At 56.1% G+C, this 18,742-nt stretch overlaps 1 protein-coding gene across 4 annotated transcripts in view; it reads left to right on the forward strand.

The window, feature by feature from the left end:
* The window catches only part of ttll5 (tubulin tyrosine ligase-like family, member 5), a 55,675-nt gene extending 37,028 nt beyond the window's left edge, over nt 1-18,647 (forward strand). For 2 of the 4 annotated variants that reach the window (XM_062469915.1, XM_062469916.1), the window contains 4 exons: nt 1,217-1,415; nt 4,551-4,777; nt 13,360-13,442; nt 16,587-18,647. In XM_062469915.1, the coding sequence (XP_062325899.1) occupies nt 1,217-1,415; nt 4,551-4,777; nt 13,360-13,442; nt 16,587-16,639 (562 nt within the window). In that variant the 3' untranslated portion in view covers nt 16,640-18,647. Of the gene's footprint in view, nt 1-1,216; nt 1,416-4,550; nt 4,778-9,113; nt 9,747-13,359; nt 13,443-16,586 lie in introns of those variants that run through there. The other 2 variants (XM_062469918.1, XM_062469917.1) reach the window with 2 other exon arrangements.
* The last annotated feature ends 95 nt before the right edge of the window (nt 18,648-18,742 follow it).

The raw sequence follows: 18,742 nt of genomic DNA on the forward strand, positions 1-18,742 counted from the left end.
GAGAGCTATTTGTTTGCGGATGTAGCTAAGAAAATAAACTAAAATGGTTTGAATGCCTTTGAGTCACATCAGTTGTTTTGCAAATATACATGCAGTTACGTAAAATAAGAAATGCAGAGGTGGACAACTCTGGTGAGGCGTTTCAGATCCCCTGTGTGTGTGTTTCAGATCCCCTGTGTGTGTGCTTCAGATCCCCTGTGTGTGTGTTTCAGATCCCCTGTGTGTGTGTTTCAGATCCCCTGTGTGTGTGTTTCAGATCCCCTGTGTGTGTGTTTCAGATCCCCTGTGTGTGTGTTTCAGATCCCCTGTGTGTGTGTTTCAGATCCCCTGTGTGTGTGTTTCAGATCCCCTGTGTGTGTGTTTCAGATCCCCTGTGTGTGTGTTTCAGATCCCCTGTGTGTGTGTTTGGCTGCAGGGGACAGGGGGAGTTCTCATTCAGCCTGTGAGCGACACAGGATCATTTTCCCGCAGCATGCCTTGTTATTTCAGTTTAATTGAATTCTAATTATAAACCTTATCTCTGTTTTGTTCTAAAAATGTCTTGGCGATTGTGATATTTGAAGTGCGATAATATTTTCTTTAACTCTTACAACGTACACCCGTTATTACATATGAAGGGAAGAATTTCCATTAACCTTTTTATTTTATTTTTTATGGGACCCTCAGGATTTCTTATCCTTTCCTCTATCTCTCCATCTTCCCCTCTAGTTTCCCCTCTTAGCTCCCATACATGCTGCTCCGCATGCTGTTATATTTGGCTGAGGGCTGCTGTGTCTGTTCACAGACTCATGATGCAGTTAACTTGTGGAGGGGAGCAACAGAGGCCACATGGCTAAAACAGGCTTAGTCCTGATGAGAGATAATCCAGTTACAGACGCGTGGAGCTGTTCAAAGGTGGCTTTTCCAGGTTGTGGCTTCGTGACGCGGATGGAACGCGATGCTGCCGTGGCGATGGGGCGGGTCGATGGGGCGTGTTTAGGATGCTTTTGATCGGTCCATTTTGACTTGAGACGCCTGGGGGTTGGGTGTGGGGTGGAGAGGGCTGTCTTGTCCTCTTAGCTTCTTCCCCGTGTCTGGTGTGTGAACATGTGGAGGGACAGGGTTGGGCTGTGCAGCATGTACACTGACTCTTTATTACACACAAACACATAGCTATGATGGAATTGGCAGTAACCAAGTATAAAAATGCCCCCTCTCCCCCTCCGTGCTGTGGCAGGCCCAGGACCCAGCAGGATGAGCAGGCAGTGTGGGACAGGGAGACCCAGAGTGCCTACAGCCTGGTGACGGGTGTCCTGCCCCGGTCGCACCACCAGCCCACGCCCGGCAGCTACCAGCTGCAGTTCGCCATCCAGCAGCTGCAGCAGCAGAAACTCCAGTCCCGCCAGCTTCTGGACCACACGACTCTCAGACACCAGGTGAGTCAGTCCCGCCAGCTTCTGGACCACACGACTCTCAGACACCAGGTGAGTCAGTCCCGCCAGCTTCTGGACCACACGACTCTCAGACACCAGGTGAGTCAGTCCCGCCAGCCACTGGACCAGACAACCCCCCGACACCAGGTGAGTCAGTCCCACCAGCCACTGGACCAGACGACCCTCAGACACCAGGTGAGTCAATCCCACCAGCCACTGGACCAGACGACCCTCAGACACCAGGTGAGTCAGTCCCGCCAGCCACTGGACCACACGACCCTCAGACACCAGGTGAGTCAGTCCCACCAGCCACTGGACCACACGACCCTCAGACACCAGGTGAGTCAGTCCCACCAGCCACTGGACCAGACGACCCCCAGACACCAGATGAGTTAGTCCCACCAGCCACTGGACCACATGACCCTCAGACACCAGGTGAGTCAGTCCCGCCAGCCACTGGACCACATGACCCTCAGACACCAGGTGAGTCAGTCCCACCAGCCACTGGACCACATGACCCTCAGACACCAGGTGAGTAGCCCTCCGCCTCAGGAGAGGAGCTGCTCAGTCTGCCCCATGCTTGACCCCTCTGCCAGGAGGAGGAGACAGGCTGGGTTTCTGTTTATTACTGAAAGCTGAAACCAGTTCAGTCCTCGGAGCCAGCCTGGCAATTTGTGTCAAAACTGTTTTGTAGACCAAGTTGATCCTCTCTGATGTAGATTCAGAGAAATACTAGGAGATTCTTTGCTCTCTCTCTCTGTGTTTGTCCTGAATCCAGCAGAGGGTTCTGTCTCAACAGTTTGCAGGGCTGAGTTGAGTACAGCGCTCTTCAAATCAATGTAAGGAAAGGCTTTGTTAATCTTTGTTTGCACAATATCTTGTGCTAGTTAAGCGATGATGCTCTCCAAAGAGTGAAGAGGGCACATCCCACTAGAGGAAAGACTTTCATCTGAGCGTTCGTGAAGCAGTCCTGGAGAGGAAAGCCTTTCATCGGAGCGTTCGTGAAGCAGTCCTGGAGAGGAAAGCCTTTCATCTGAGCGTTCGTGAAGCAGTCCTGGAGACCAGAGGACAAACCGCTGAACAGAACAGTGTCCTCTGGGAACATCGCTGTTGGAAGTCCGTTTTTCAAAAGCAAACAGCTGTGAGACCCAGAGCACTTCTTTTGTCCTGGGGTGTCGGTTGGGTGTTCTGGGGTGTCGGTTGGGTGTTCTGGGGTGTCGGTTGGGTGTTCTGGGGTGTCGGTTGGCTGTTCTGGGGTGTCGGTTGGCTGTGCTTTTACGGGAAGGTGAGTTATCAAGGCTCACTGCCCTCAGCAGCAGGGAAGGCCCTCAGAGAGCAAAGCCCGTCACCCTGAGCTCATATCAGTTAGCTTCACTTCTCACTCATTACAACACTAAAAACAAACATTTTAAAAACACAACTCATCTAAGCATTACACGGGTCAGCACTCAGATCTTTATACAAAGATCAGGGCTGATCTTTGTATAATTTCTTTTCTTTTTCTTTTCTTTTTTACTACAAAAGGGAGGTTTGAATCTAATTTGAACTGGTCACTTGACTTTTGACAGAGAAGTTGGATACCGCAAGTTCCTGGTTTTTGCTTTGAAAGGTGATCCAAACTGGAAGAGTTTATTTATTCATCCAGCTGCGTTGTTGTAGAGTTGTCCTACAGAGAGAAGGAGGACCCGAACAGGGAGGGAGGGAGGTAGTGGGAGGGGTGATTAGATGCGCTCATTCTTTAGATCTTTCCTGAGTAATGCAGTTGCTCTCACGTCACTGCCATAGGTTGGACCTAATTAATGCAATCGAGGTGATGTTTTTCTTGGCTCGGACTGCCTGGGTTACGCAAGGCTCTCTGTGAAAGTGATCCTCCGGGTAGGCCCCTCTCTTCTCCTCTCCTCCCCACCTCTCCTCCTCCCCTCACCTCTCTTCTCCTCTTCCCCTCACCTCTTTTGTCCCCCTCCTCTCACCATCTCCTCTCCCTGCAACCTTCCCATGTGTTCTACAGCCTTCCTTCTCCTCTCTGGGCACCAGAGCGTGCTCTTCTATTGGTCAGAGAACCAGAGTGTGCTCTTCTATTGGTCAGAGAACCAGAGCATGCCCTTCTATTGGTCAGAGAACCAGAGCAAGCTCTTCTATTGGTCAGAGAACCAGAGCATGCTCTGACCCTCTCTGTGGTGACACATGAAAAGCCACTGAAGGTTTTAGCCTGACTGAAACAAGCACCCACCACATCCCTGCTCTCCCCATGTCTGCCTCCAGGCCCTACGAAGAGAATCTATGGGAGTATTTGGCTTAACTGAATACAAAAGTGTATGTGTGTCATGGTGAGCTGAGGTGTGTGTGTGTGAGTGTGCGTGCAGCGTTTGCGTGTGAGAGAGAGATGGGGAGAGAAGGAGAGAAGGCTGTTCCGGAGCTCCAGCCTGTGTTCCAGTTACTGGGTGCAGACTGTGTGGCTCCTCTGTGGGCCTGGCTCTGGGCCACCTGGCAGCCCAAGAAAGGTGCCCTTCCTGGCCCTGACTGCAGCGCTGCTACAGACCCTCCAACCTGGAATATCAGCTTCTCATTTATCAACACAGAAATTACATCAAATATTCCTCGTCACGCCGCCGGCTCCTTTGAAATTCCGCGCTGGGAAGCTGGAAAACCATTAGCTCGTCAGACAGACGCGCGGAGCGGGAGAGAAAATAACGTGGACACGAGAAGTGGAAGGAATGTCCTCGCGGCCGTCCCTCGCGCAGGGGACAGACCCTCTGCAGCTCTCAGATACTATGTTGTTTACTTCCACCAGAAGACATTTAAGGGAAATCTTGTCCAAACAAGTATGAAATGCGAGGAATTTTCTTTGGCGTTGCGGCCAATTCCGAAATATGTAGAACATGTTTTGATAAAGGATGGCATGGCTTCTTTCGGTGCTAATTTATTTAGTGGTCTCTTGTCTTTTCACCTCAGTTGACCTGAGATGGAAAACTATTTTCCATTGACAGTGAAATACACAACCTGCTGCTAAGGACTGCCCTCCTCATGCCTTTTTTGGTTAATTCTTTCAAACTGACAAGAGACGGTCAATGTGTTGTATGTGTGTGTGTACAGTTTAGGTATGTTTCTGTTGCTAACTGTGCTGTGCTTTTCTCGTAGGCCCTGTTTGCAGGCCACACCATCTCCCCAGCCCCAGTGGTAGCTAGCAGACCCCAGGCTCCTGGCCTCTGCTCCAGCACCCAGCCGACCCACCAAGGCTGGCTGAACCAGGCCGCAACCCAGCCTCAGCCTCAGCCCCGCACTGGCCCCATCCTCACCCCCAAACCCCCCAGCGGAGGCCGGCAGGAGGGCGTGGTCAGGAAGACCTCCTCTCAGCGTGTCAACAAGTAAGCCCTGCACGGTCACTACCTAGTCACTATCCCTGCAACACAGCAGCACTCACAGATGTAAATCACCCCTCCGAACATCTGTCAGATCGTCGTACCTCCCAGTCCTCCCCGCACCTCCCAGTCCTCCCCTCACCTCCCAGTCCTCCCCGCACCTCCCAGTCCTCCCCTCACCTCCCAGTCCTCCCCTCACCTCCCAGTCCTCCCCTCACCTCCCAGTCCTCCCCTCACCTCCCAGTCCTCCCCTCACCTCCCAGTCCTCCCCTCACCTCCCAGTCCTCCCCACACCTCCCAGTCCTCCCCTCACCTCCCAGTCCTCCCCTCACCTCCCAGTCCTCCCCTCACCTCCCAGTCCTCCCCGCACCTCCCAGTCCTCCCCTCACCTCCCAGTCCTCCCCGCACCTCCCAGTCCTCCCCTCACCTCCCAGTCCTCCCCTCACCTCCCAGTCCTCCCCGCACCTCCCAGTCCTCCCCTCACCTCCCAGTCCTCCCCGCACCTCCCAGTCCTCCCCTCACCTCCCAGTCCTCCCCACACCTCCCAGTCCTCCCCGCACCTCCCAGTCCTCCCCGCACCTCCCAGTCCTCCCCTCACCTCCCAGTCCTCCCTATACCTCCCAGTCCTCCCCTCACCTCCCAGTCCTCCCCTCACCTCCCAGTCCTCCCCTCACCTCCCAGTCCTCCCCTCACCTCCCAGTCCTCCCCTCACCTCCCAGTCCTCCCCGCACCTCCCAGTCCTCCCCGCACCTCCCAGTCCTCCCCTCACCTCCCAGTCCTCCCCTCACCTCCCAGTCCTCCCCTCACCTCCCAGTCCTCCCCTCACCTCCCAGTCCTCCCCACACCTCCCAGTCCTCCCCTCACCTCCCAGTCCTCCCCGCACCTCCCAGTCCTCCCCTCACCTCCCAGTCCTCCCCTCACCTCCCAGTCCTCCCTGCACCTCCCAGTCCTCCCCTCACCTCCCAGTCCTCCCCTCACCTCCCAGTCCTCCCCGCACCTCCCAGTCCTCCCCTCACCTCCCAGTCCTCCCCTCACCTCCCAGTCCTCCCCTCACCTCCCAGTCCTCCCCTCACCTCCCAGTCCTCCCCTCACCTCCCAGTCCTCCCCTCACCTCCCAGTCCTCCCCGCACCTCCCAGTCCTCCCCTCACCTCCCAGTCCTCCCCGCACCTCCCAGTCCTCCCCTCACCTCCCAGTCCTCCCCTCACCTCCCAGTCCTCCCCTCACCTCCCAGTCCTCCCCGCACCTCCCAGTCCTCCCCACACCTCCCAGTCCTCCCCGCACCTCCCAGTCCTCCCCGCACCTCCCAGTCCTCCCCTCACCTCCCAGTCCTCCCCTCACCTCCCAGTCCTCCCCTCACCTCCCAGTCCTCCCCTCACCTCCCAGTCCTCCCCGCACCTCCCAGTCCTCCCCGCACCTCCCAGTCCTCCCCGCACCTCCCAGTCCTCCCCGCACCTCCCAGTCCTCCCCGCACCTCCCAGTCCTCCCCTCACCTCCCAGTCCTCCCCTCACCTCCCAGTCCTCCCCTCACCTCCCAGTCCTCCCCTCACCTCCCAGTCCTCCCCGCACCTCCCAGTCCTCCCCTCACCTCCCAGTCCTCCCCTCACCTCCCAGTCCTCCCCGCACCTCCCAGTCCTCCCCTCACCTCCCAGTCCTCCCCGCACCTCCCAGTCCTCCCCTCACCTCCCAGTCCTCCCCGCACCTCCCAGTCCTCCCCACACCTCCCAGTCCTCCCCTCACCTCCCAGTCCTCCCCTCACCTCCCAGTCCTCCCCGCACCTCCCAGTCCTCCCCTCACCTCCCAGTCCTCCCCTCACCTCCCAGTCCTCCCTATACCTCCCAGTCCTCCCCGCACCTCCCAGTCCTCCCCGCACCTCCCAGTCCTCCCCGCACCTCCCAGTCCTCCCCGCACCTCCCAGTCCTCCCCTCACCTCCCAGTCCTCCCCTCACCTCCCAGTCCTCCCCGCACCTCCCAGTCCTCCCCGCACCTCCCAGTCCTCCCCTCACCTCCCAGTCCTCCCTGTACCCCCGAGTCCTTCCCGTAACCTAGTCAGGGGGAAGACCAGTCGTTGGTTGTGCTGTCGGGGTGAAACTGGGTCCATGGCGTCGCCAGAGTTCAAGAGGAAGTGGTGAGGCTAATGAGCGTTAGGCTGCAGTACGTGGAGTGCAGAGTGGACCCAGGCAGGCTCTTGGCTTGGGGCTCTATCTGCCTGTACAGTAAACAACCTCAGCACAGGCCTGCTTTCTGGACGCTCGGTAAACAGAATGCGGTTCAGCGGCAGGGCCCTAGTTACGAGCGCCATGTCAAGCCTGTTTGGTTTGGAGATTATCAGGAGAAGAGAGGAGGAAAAAGTAGAGAAAGAGCAGAGAGAGGGGAGAGGAGTGAGGCCGAGCTGCCATCTGTTTCCCACGCTGCAGTATGACTTTATTACCCAACATCTGGCCAAATTACACAACAATGGCAAACCTCTGTGATAGGGCTGCTTGTTTGTTTAAAGCACATGACTGCTGTGGCTCCTGCTCTCGCCCAGTGGTGAGGAGAGGAAGAGAGTGGAGAGGAGAGAGCAGAGGAGAGGAGAGAGCAGAGGAGAGAGGAGAGGAGAGCAGAGGAGGGTCGAGGAGAGGATAGTAGAAGGAGAGGAGAGCAATTTCACTACCGTTACTCACTGACCCAACCACAAACCTGTGTGTGCGCGTCCTTGTGTATCTGTCCGTGTCAGTGTGTAGGTTGGGTTTGTTTGTGATAGTCTGGGTATCAGTGTCTATCTGTGTGTGTGTGTGTTTGAATTTGGCGAATTCAACAGAACTCTGCTGGCTGTCTTGTCCAGCTCCGGGGCTTTGAAGTGGTGAGTGAGGCCGGGCCAGGGAGCAGAGTGAGGCCGGGCCATGGAGCAGAGTGAGGCCGGGGTGGAGGAGGGGGGTGTAGGGGAGGAGAGGGGGGTGAGGGGTGGAGGGGGGGTGTAGGGGTGGAGGAGGGGGGTGTAGGGGAGGAGGGGGGTGAGGGGTGGAGGAGGGGGGTGTAGGGGAGGAGAGGGGGGTGTAGGGGAGAATGGGGGTGAGGGGTGGTGAGGGGGGTGTAGGGGAAGAGGGGGTTGAGGGGTGGAGGAGGGGGGTGTAGGGGAGGAGAGGGGGGTGAGGGGTGGAGGAGGGGGGTGGAGGGGGGGTGTAGGGGTGGAGGAGGGGGGTGTAGGGGAGGAGGGGGGTTAGGGGTGGAGGAGGGGGGTGTAGGGGAGGAGAGGGGGGTGTAGGGGAGAATGGGGGTGAGGGGTGGTGAGGGGGGTGTAGGGGAAGAGGGGGTTGAGGGGTGGAGGAGGGGGGTGTAGGGGAGGAGAGGGGGGTGAGGGGTGGAGCAGGGGGGTGTAGGGGAGAATGGGGGTGAGGGGTGGGGAGGGGGGTGTAGGGGAAGAGGGGGGTGTAGGGGAGGAGAGGGGGGTGAGGGGTGGAGGAGGGGGGTGTAGGGGAGGAGGGGGTTGAGGGGTGGAGGAGGGGGGTGTAGGGGAGAATGGGGGTGAGGGGTGGAGGAGGGGGGTGTAGGGGAGGAGAGGGGGGTGAGGGGTGGAGGAGGGGGGTGTAGGGGAGGAGAGGGGGGTGAGGGGTGGAGGAGGGGGGTGTAGGGGAGGAGGGGGTTGAGGGGTGGAGGAGGGGGGTGTAGGGGAGAATGGGGGTGAGGGGTGGAGGAGGGGGGTGTATGGGTGGAGGAGGGGGGTGTAGGGGAGGAGGGGGTTGAGGGGTGGAGGAGGGGGGTGTAGGGGAGAATGGGGGTGAGGGGTGGAGGAGGGGGGTGAGTGGTGGAGGAGGGGGGTGTATGGGTGGTTGGGTATGCTAGGTGCTCTGTTTGCTCCTCTGTGTGTACGTATGTGTGTCAGCATGTGCGTTTGTGTGTGTGTGTGTGTGCATAAGTGTGTGTGTACGTATGCGTGTCAGCATGTGTGTTTGAGTGTGTGTGTGTGTGTGTGTGTGTGCATAAGTGTGTGTGTGTGCATAAGTGTGTGTGTGTGTCTTCCTGGCTGTTGCCGTGTGCTCTCGGCATGTGGAATTCCAGAGCCCCTCTCTCTCTCTCTCTCTCTCTCTCTCTCTCTCTCTCTCTCTCTCTCTCTCTCTCTCTCTCCGCTGTCCTGCATTTTTGTGGCCGGCCAGTGTGACAGGAGAGTGTGTGGGAAAAACGGAAGCTCCTAACCCAAAAATGCACGGATGGAAAGGACGAAAGAAAGAATAAAATGTGTGTGTGTGTGTGGGGGGGGGGGGGGAGTGTAAACCTCTGTCAGAAAAAGAGGAGATGATTGTTCACAGGATGGTTGGATACTCGGGTAATAAACTGCTTCCCATTATTTCTAACCCATTTTAGAAGCAACCTAAAACCCTAACCCTAACTGTGGCACTTCTCAAACAGTCACATACCTCATCTGCTCTCTGCTGGAGGAGACACTCTGGACTGGAGGCTTTAGAAACACTCTGGAGTTCTTTTCCCTGTCTTCAAGCAGCCAGCCTGTTGAACTTTGAACCCTTCTGCTGAACATTCGATACTTATCTTTAAAACGCTTCCCTGGGCCGTTGTCCTCGGACAATTAAGCATTGATGAACATTGACAGTTTGTCTTTGTTACTGGAATCTGTGATCTGCACGACATTCTGGGTTTGTTTGAGAACGGAAAGTGACTAATAAGGAACAAGATTAACAGTAATGTTTGGGGAGTGGATTTATATGGCGGTCCAGCCAAACTGTCTCCTCCTGATCTGGGAAGATGGAGAATCCTCCATTCACTCGGCCTTCCACGCCGGCGGCCAGCCAATCAGAGCGGAACATTGTCAGGAAATGCCAACTCAGTTGAGTACACTGATTGGACAGACTGATTAGTCAGCATTTGTTTCTGTCTCATTAAAATTGAATGATGTGACGACTGAAAATCCTGAATGGATGGTTGCTTTGGTTTGGTAACGAGGCCTGCCTTTGTGAGAGATGAGTGGATGTCAGTGCATCTTGTGTGTCTCTGCACGTCCACAGGTCCTGGAGGCTGGCTGGTCCGGACAGGCTGCAGCTTCAAGGGGCTGTGTCATGGTCCGGCCAGGCTGCAGCTTCAGGGGGCTGTGTCATGGTCCGGCCAGGCTGCAGCTTCAGGGGGCTGTGTCATGGTCCGGCCAGGCTGCAGCTTCAGGGGGCTGTGTCATGGTCCGGCCAGGCTGCAGCTTCAGGGGGCTGTGTCATGGTCCGGCCAGGCTGCAGCTTCAGGGGGCTGTGTCATGGTCCGGCCAGGCTGCAGCTTCAGGGGGCTGTGTCATGGTCCGGCCAGGCTGCAGCTTCAGGGGGCTGTGTCATGGTCCGGCCAGGCTGCAGCTTCAGGGGGCTGTGTCATGGTCCGGCCAGGCTGCAGCTTCAGGGGGCTGTGTCATGGTCCGGCCAGGCTGCAGCTTCAGGGGGCTGTGTCGGGGGGTTCTCAGTAGAACTAGACCTTCGAGTGTCCATCAACATCTCAGGGTTGCCCGCTTGGGGATCTGAACGCGAACTCTCAGCCTGGGAGAATGACCTCAGCTGGAGATTTTGAAAGGAGCAAATTGTAAGCTAAATAAGTGAGCGTGTTTGGTGTTTGGTTTGCGAGGCTTGGCTAGTTTTGCAGCTGCAGCTACGGAAAACCCATGCAGCAGTGTGGCATTACTAATAGGGTGACAATTACAACAGGGCCATTAATGTCAGCCTGCCCCACTGACCCTCTCCCTCTAGTACTGAAGCAGCAGTTACTATCACATGATACTATACACACACACTGCTGCCAAACCAGAGCATTGTTTACAACTCAGTCCTAATCCCCCCTGCCCAAACCCACACCAATATCCTTCAACCTGCAGACACACAATAGTCCAGCCTGGCCACTCATGCTGTCTCCTCTACCTCAGTCTGACGGTGCTCAGGAACAACTCTGGTTTGAGTGCAGGGGCCGTCTTAGTCTGTAAACAGAGCTGTAAACAGAGCCGTACTGATGCACAGGGTGTTTCCAGGTGACACCTGTTAAAGCACAATGGCTGTGTCTTCACCCGGGGGTCTGGTTGCCGTGGAGAGGTGAGGGAATGTGTACCAGGTGTAGAGCGAGGTGAGGGCCGCTCCTCCGTGCATCTGAGAAGGCCAGCTTCCTGTGGGGCGGCGCTGCTCATCACAGGGGCTGCTTCCTGTGGGGCGGCGCTGCTCATCACAGGGGCTGCTTCCTGTGGGGCGGCGCTGCTCATCACAGGGGCTGCTTCCTGTGGGGTGGCGCTGCTCATCACAGGGGCTGCTTCCTGTGGGGCGGGGCTGCTCATCACAGGGGCTGCTTCCTGTGGGGTGGCGCTGCTCATCACAGGGGCTGCTTCCTGCTTCCTGTGGGGCGGCGCTGCTCATCACGGGGGGCTGCTCTTGTCGCTGGTTGTGTAACGGGCATGAAAGAACAACTGTGATTCCCCTACAAGGGAAGCAGTGTGTTCGTTCGTTACCTTGTTAATGTTGCTTTGGCAAGCTGCTGTTATAGTGCAGAGGGTTAACACTAGCTCCGCTTTATTTATGACCCCCCCAACACACACACACACACATACTTACCAGATTAAATGTATAAAGTTACAGGCTTGCCGGTCCCTGCCTTACGCCCTGTGTTCACCCCATAATGGCTCGCTCTGAGAGACTGCACGCAAACACACCCACACACCCTACACACTCGCGTTCTGAGAGGGAGTGTTGTTAGTCGGGCTGTGACACCCTGCTGTTCCTCTGAGGTGGATGTTCAGCTGTGTGTGTGTAGAACACTGTCCTCCTGACCTCCACAGGTCAGGTCCCACTGGCCCCTGTCGTAGGCCCGCGTCTCCCAGGAGGGCTACCACGCTGTAGGAATGTCCCCCCCTCCACACCTCCGCCCTGATGAACCCTCGGTAAACACCTGCCCTCCTCAGAGAGTCAAGAAACCCTCTAGACAGCACACACAGGGAGATGGACCCGCCCCCACACACAGGGAGATGGACCCGCCCCCACACACAGGGAGATGGACCCGCCCCCACACACAGGGAGATGGACCCGCCCCCACACACAGGGAGATGGACCCGCCCCCACACACAGGGAGATGGACACGCCCCCACACACAGGGAGATGGACCCGCCCCCACACACAGGGAGATGGACCCGCCCCCACACACAGGGAGATGGACACTCCCCCACACACAGGGAGATGGACCCGCCCCCACACACAGGGAGATGGACCCGCCCCCACACACAGGGAGATGGACCCGCCCCCACACACAGGGAGATGGACCCGCCCCCACACACAGGGAGATGGACCCGCCCCCACACACAGGGAGATGGACACGCCCCCACACACAGGGAGATGGACACGCCCCCACACACAGGGAGATGGACCCGCCCCCACACACAGGGAGATGGACCCGCCCCCACACACAGGGAGATGGACCCGCCCCCACACACAGGGAGATGGACCCGCCCCCACACACAGGGAGATGGACCCGCCCCCACACACAGGGAGATGGACCCGCCCCCACACACAGGGAGATGGACCCGCCCCCACACACAGGGAGATGGACCCGCCCCCACACACAGGGAGATGGACCCGCCCCCACACACAGGGAGATGGACCCGCCCCCACACACAGGGAGATGGACCCGCCCCCACACACAGGGAGATGGACCCGCCCCCACACACAGGGAGATGGACCCGCCCCCACACACAGGGAGATGGACCCGCCCCCACACACAGGGAGATGGACCCGCCCCCACACACAGGGAGATGGACCCGCCCCCACACACAGGGAGATGGACCCGCCCCCACACACAGGGAGATGGACCCGCCCCCACACACAGGGAGATGGACCCGCCCCCACACACAGGGAGATGGACCCGCCCCCACACACAGGGAGATGGACCCGCCCCCACACACAGGGAGATGGACACGCCCCCACACACAGGGAGATGGACCCGCCCCCACACACAGGGAGATGGACCCGCCCCCACACACAGGGAGATGGACCCGCCCCCACACACAGGGAGATGGACCCGCCCCCACACACAGGGAGATGGACCCGCCCCCACACACAGGGAGATGGACCCGCCCCCACACACAGGGAGATGGACCCGCCCCCACACACAGGGAGATGGACCCGCCCCCACACACACACATTTCTCTATCCTGGAGATGCTTGGTCACACACACCCTAAGAGCCCCTGGCTTCAGTCAACACTGAGTGTGCAGGGACCCTCTCCTAGCTGTGAGAGAGCAGCAGCTTGTCACATCCTGCCACTGGGTCGTTCTGAGGGCCAGGGCTGGTACTGTGGAGACTGGAGGCTGGAGGCAGCCCTGGGCTGGAGGCAGCCCTGGTGTTTCTCCAGGCAGGGCTGGTACTCTGGAGGCTGGAGGCAGCCCTGGTGTTCCTCCAGGCAGGGCTGGTACTCTGGAGGCTGGAGGCAGCCCTGGTGTTCCTCCAGGCAGGGCTGGTACTCTGGAGGCTGGAGGCAGCCCTGGTGTTCCTCCAGGCAGGGCTGGTACTCTGGAGGCTGGAGGCAGCCCTGGTGTTCCTCCAGGCAGGGCTGGTCTTGTCTCTCATGCCCCCGTCCTCCTGTCTGTCCCCAGGCTCGTCTCGTCAGACGGCCAGGCCGGCGGGAGCATGTCTGCTGGTCAGCAGGTGGTCCATGAGGCGGCGTGCGGAAGAGCAGGTGGGTCTGACACTCACACATGCTCACACGTGCTCACACATGCTCACGGGCACATTCACGCCCACACAATCACACGCATACATTTGCACGCACATACAAACCTCTTCCTATTGGTAGGTGTAGTTGCTGGGCAGATATCCTGGCGTCTCCCTGCTGGTGTTGGTGATCCCAGCCAGACATCCTGGTCATTCCTTTCCTGAGGGTTCTAACAGCACCTGCCAGATATTTTTATCCTGTTTCCCCCGTGAACCGGATCTGCCAGCAGAGGCATAAGGTCACGAGGGACGACCTTTTCATAGCACATGTCACCAAGCAACAGCGTTATCCAGCAATGCAGTTGTGCCTCTTCAGGATTCACTATCTTTGTAAGAGCAGACGAGCTGAAGCGCCCTGGGGGGATGTTCCCTGAGCTGTGTGGCTGACAGACTGGATCTGGCCAGCGGGATCAATCCATCCCACACTCAGCTAAACCACAACCAAACAGTAAGCTGTGTGCTCCATGTATGCGGAGGTCAGGAGTCTGCTGGAGGGTGAGGGGGGGGGGGGGGGGGGGGTGTTGGTGTGATGCCTCTCTGAAGGGGGTCCAGGCTGGTGTGATGCCTCTCTGAAGGGGGTCCAGGCTGGTGTGATGCCTCTCTGAAGGGGGGTCCAGGATGGTGTGATGCCTCTCTGAAGGGGGGTCCAGGGCTGGGAAACAGATGTGGTTTGGGCCAGGGGCAGGGTACACCTACCCCTCATCCAGACCCCCCAGCCCTGGACCCAGGGTGCCCAGCAGGCCCACTACGGCACAGCAGGGGTTTAGTCAGCAGGCCCAGGCTAGACTGGACCTTTTGTTAAGATTTGGCCTTAATGCCTCCTGTGTGTGTGTGTGTGTGTGTGTGTGTGTGTATGTGTGTGTGTGTGTGTGTGTGTGTGTGTGTCCTCTCGTCTCTCTGTTACACAACTCTTTCCACCCCGGAGATGGAAAGGGGGGGGGGGGGGGTGGAAGCTGTTGAGTTTATGACTGGACTGTAGCAGTGATATGAAGCAGTTTGGGTGGATGCACATCTGTTTGTCTGATCAAGGGGGTTTCCATCCTCCAGATACGTTTACGTTAGCGTATCGCATCATCCATCACGCCACAGTCACACTGAGGCTGCTCCCAGACTGCAGGGCCAGCTACACCCGTCCACCACGCCGGAGAAAGACTAGCAATGCACCAACCCCCGGGCTGTGTGTGTGTGTGTGTGTGTACGTACTTGTCTTCACCCAGAAAATTTCTTTCTTTCTGTGTCATTTTTCTTTCCTTAAAGTATGAAGGTTGGCGCAGCTTAACAAACATCTTATAAACTCATCAATAACTGTACCTGGATCCGAGGGGAACAGCTCCTGAATTTCATGAATGCATTTTTTCCGTTGTTGAGGGAACGGGGGGGGGGAGGAGGGGGGGAGGAGGAAGAGAGAGGGCTGCTCTGCTCCTGACTGGAGGAGAGAGCAGAGAAGAAAGAGAGAAGGAGAGCGTGAGGAGAAGAAACAACAAAAGTCTCAGGACCAGAACCAGTTAACAAGCCAGGTTTGGCTCCACACTGGAGCCGGAGCTCACCAGAACAGTGTTGGAGGGACCGGTGTTGGGGGAGGCTTGTTTTCAGAGGGGGGGCAGCCTTTGTGGAGCTTAAGAGCGTATCAGAGGTTTCTGCCTGCCCGGTGTCCCTTTGTGCTGAGATGACTGGCTTCCTCTGATCGACTCTGACAGGGAGTTAGACTGGGTCCAAACAGACAGCATTCTCTCTGATCAGCTGTCAACCCTCATCCATCACACGCGCTCTCTCTTCTCCTCGCTCCTCGCTCTCCGTCTCTGCCTCTCTCTCTCCTCTCTCTCTCCTCTCTCTCTCTTCTCTCCTCTCTCTCTTCTCTCCTCTCTCTCTCCTCTCTCTCTCCTCTCTCTCTCTTCTCTCTCTCTCTCTCTTCTCTCCTCTCTCTCTCTCTCTCTCTCTCTCTCTCTCTCTCTCTCTCTCTCTCTCTCTCTCTCTCTCTCTCTCTCTCTCTCTCTCTCTCCTCTCTCTCTTCTCTCCTCTCTCTCTCTCTCTCCTCTCTCTCTTCTCTCCTCTCTCCCTCCCCTCTTCCCCTTGCGGCACTTAAAGTTCTTTTTTTCATGGTGGTTTTGATGTAAACCCATCAGTGTCTATGAAGAGAGATATGTATTGGCTGCGTGTTTTAAATCCTCCTCTCAGAAGTTTGAGGGCTAAACAGAGAAACAGGGTGACTGATGCTTTCTGTTAGCTTCTCTAACTGAGAACGTATCATGTCCGGAGCAATAGTCCACCTCTTCCTCTGCTTCCATCTAAACGGCAGAACTTGGCAGAATACAAGTCCGTTGGACTTGTATTCATGGCACTGTGTACACTGCTTTGCTTGTGAGTGTAAACAAGATTATACAGTTATTACCCAGTTATACTTTAAAAGATATCCCAATATGGTTTATTGGACCGTTTTTAATCTTTTTTTTATATATTTGTATTTTTTTTTCTCTCCAGCCAGTTCTTACTCACCAGCTCTTTTTATGGTCACATTAGAAGGTTTGTTTGTTTCGCAAGAGTTTGTTTATCATCGTGTGTGTGTGTGTGTTAGCCTGGAGAGAGACACGGTCAGTCTTCAGTCTGCCTTTTGCTGAGCTAGAAGAAGCTCCTTCCAGCGGTCATGTCATCAGACTGGAAGTCAGGGAGATGTTTTCGTTTTCCAGCTCCGTCAGGCTCCACGGTGTAAAAGAGCACCAAAATAAACAGAGTCTGTCGAGAGGGAATGAAAGGGAATACTGTCTGGGAGCACAAACACGGCAGGCCAACTGTACTTGGAATTCCTTTTCTACTGGATGCCTGGCGCTGGGCCAGGCGATATGCTAGAGAGGCAGGGGTGAGGGGCTGAAGAGGTGAGGGGTGAGGGGGTGAGGGCTGGGGGGTTGAGGGTAAAACTAGTTCCTTGTTCTTTCTGTTTAAAGTGTCTACTGCATATGCAGTATAATAACATCTGTAAAAAAAACATGTAAATGGAAATACAGTAAACGTCATTCTCAGAGGAGTGATACAGGCACGAAAAGTAAAAATAGCCCAGGTATGTGAATGCATGAAGATCCGCAGAGTCACTGTGTGTGTGTGTGTGTGTCCACAGGTCTGTCCATGTACAGTAAGCTGTTCCAGGCCCAGGGCTCCAGGCCCAGATGACAGCCTCGGGACCCCAAGCGTGGGGACCCCAGGCTGCCTCCCTGCAGCCCTCCCAGGTGTCTCTGCATGTGACCCCAGGCCCCCTGTGGGGGCGGGGTCATCGGTGGGGGCGGGGCCACCGGTGGGGGCGGGGTGTGTCCCCGAGCGCACAGCCAGCTCTGTGTCGTTGTGTGCAGCAGAGCAGCTGGTGGGTCGGGCGGGTGCAGGCTCAGTGTCGAGCTGCACTGAGCTGCCAAACACTTCCTGATGGCCTACTCTCCTCGCCCCCGCCCAAACCACCCCTTGCCCCCACCCTAACCCCGGTACCCCACCCCCTTGCCCCTCTCCTACCAACAGTTCTCCTATTCATTCGTCCTGTTGCTTCTTGATGCTACGGAAAGGTTTCAGTGACAGACACGGTGTAACAGCTGCTTGCCTAAGCCCCTCTGAGCGCCGTGGCACCGTGGCAGAAGGCTCTGGATTCTGCTCAGCTCACCCAGGGACAGGCTCACCCAGGGACAGGCTCACCCAGGGACAGGCTCACCCAGGGACAGGCTCACCCAGGGACAGGCTCACCCAGGGACAGGCTCACCCAGGGACAGGCTCACCCAGGGACATGCTCACCCAGGGACAGGCTCACCCAGGGACAGGCTCACCCAGGGACAGGCTCACCCAGGGACAGGCTCACCCAGGGACAGGCTCACCCAGGGACATGCTTTCTACTGCGTCTGAGATGGAGCTACTGTATTTGAGTTTGCCAGTGTCATCTTCAGATGAGGCAGTTTCAACTCCGCACGCCAACTCCACACTCCCTCACCCCCTCCCCCCTGACGTACAGACCCAGGTCAGTCCACGCAGGGTGTGTCTGTTCCTGGGGGCTGAGGACCCTGGCTGGGCGTGACCTGAACACTTGAATGTTTGAATTTGCATCTTGCCTTTTCATTTCCCTCATCTGTCATACCACTGTTGTTGTCCTGCAGGATAAAGCACGCACACACACAGCGTAGCCTACTGTAGACTGTGTTTTGACAAGGTTTTCCAGTCATAGATTTTCGAGTGCTGTAAATGGATAGTGTACTCTCAAGACCTACACACACTTAGAGGTGGGTGGGTTTAGATTGCAGATTGTTAGTATATTTAAGTGTATTAAATGCACTAAATGTAATGTTGAAGTGTATTAAATGCATTAAAGGAAATGTTAAAGTGTATTAAATGAATTGTTGGTGTAATAAATGCATACAGAGTAAGAGTGAGTCAGAGTCCTGGATCCTGTGCTCAGAGTCGGGAGGAGATCCAGCCTCTACTGCCTTCCTCTCAGTGGGCAGGACGGTCTGCCCACTAGTGCACATGCTCAGTTCCTCTCAGTGGGCAGGACGGTCTGTCCACTAGTGCACATGCTCAGTTCCTCTCAGTGGGCAGGACGTTCTGTCCACTAGTGCACATGCTCAGTTCCTCTCAGTGGGCAGGACGGTCTGTCCACTAGTGCACATGCTCAGTTCCTCTCAGTGGGCAGGACAGTCTGTCCACTAGTGCACATGCTCAGGGTGACATCGTTGATGTCATAGGCCTAAAAAACAGTTTGATGTTTTTAAGATTTCACTTTTCTGACTGTTTTTTTGTTGTTGATGAAAACACCGGAATTGTTGTTATGTTTGTACTCTGTTCCAAGACCAAATTATCTATTTTTAACTCAGTCTGTGATGATTGTAATGTACTTTGAAGATTTCTACAGTAGCACATGCATTATTTGTGTTTTTAAAAGCTCCAAAAAAAAAGTTCTTAAGTTTGTACCGTTTGACACCGTAATGTTAGTGTCAGTGTTTTTAATTGAATTTGTATTGCTAATGAATATTTCTACAGTAAGCATGCTGTGACATAACCCTAGTGAGTCAGTGAGTAGACCAGCTCCAGGTTTAGCTGTACATACACGCATCAAAACGTCAATCATGCCACTCTCTGTACGTGTTGTTAATGAGTGCATATTTTATAATAAAAAAGGTTTACTAAGAGTCACTTTTCCTAATACAGTATATTCAGATTCTTTCAGAAGTCAGTTCTGGTTTGAATGCATTGACAAGATCATTAGAATCCTCTGGGGAATAAAACAACAACGAATGTCTTTGT

This window comes from Osmerus eperlanus, chromosome 9 (assembly GCF_963692335.1).
Source record: "Osmerus eperlanus chromosome 9, fOsmEpe2.1, whole genome shotgun sequence".
Lineage (NCBI taxonomy): Eukaryota > Metazoa > Chordata > Actinopteri > Osmeriformes > Osmeridae > Osmerus > Osmerus eperlanus.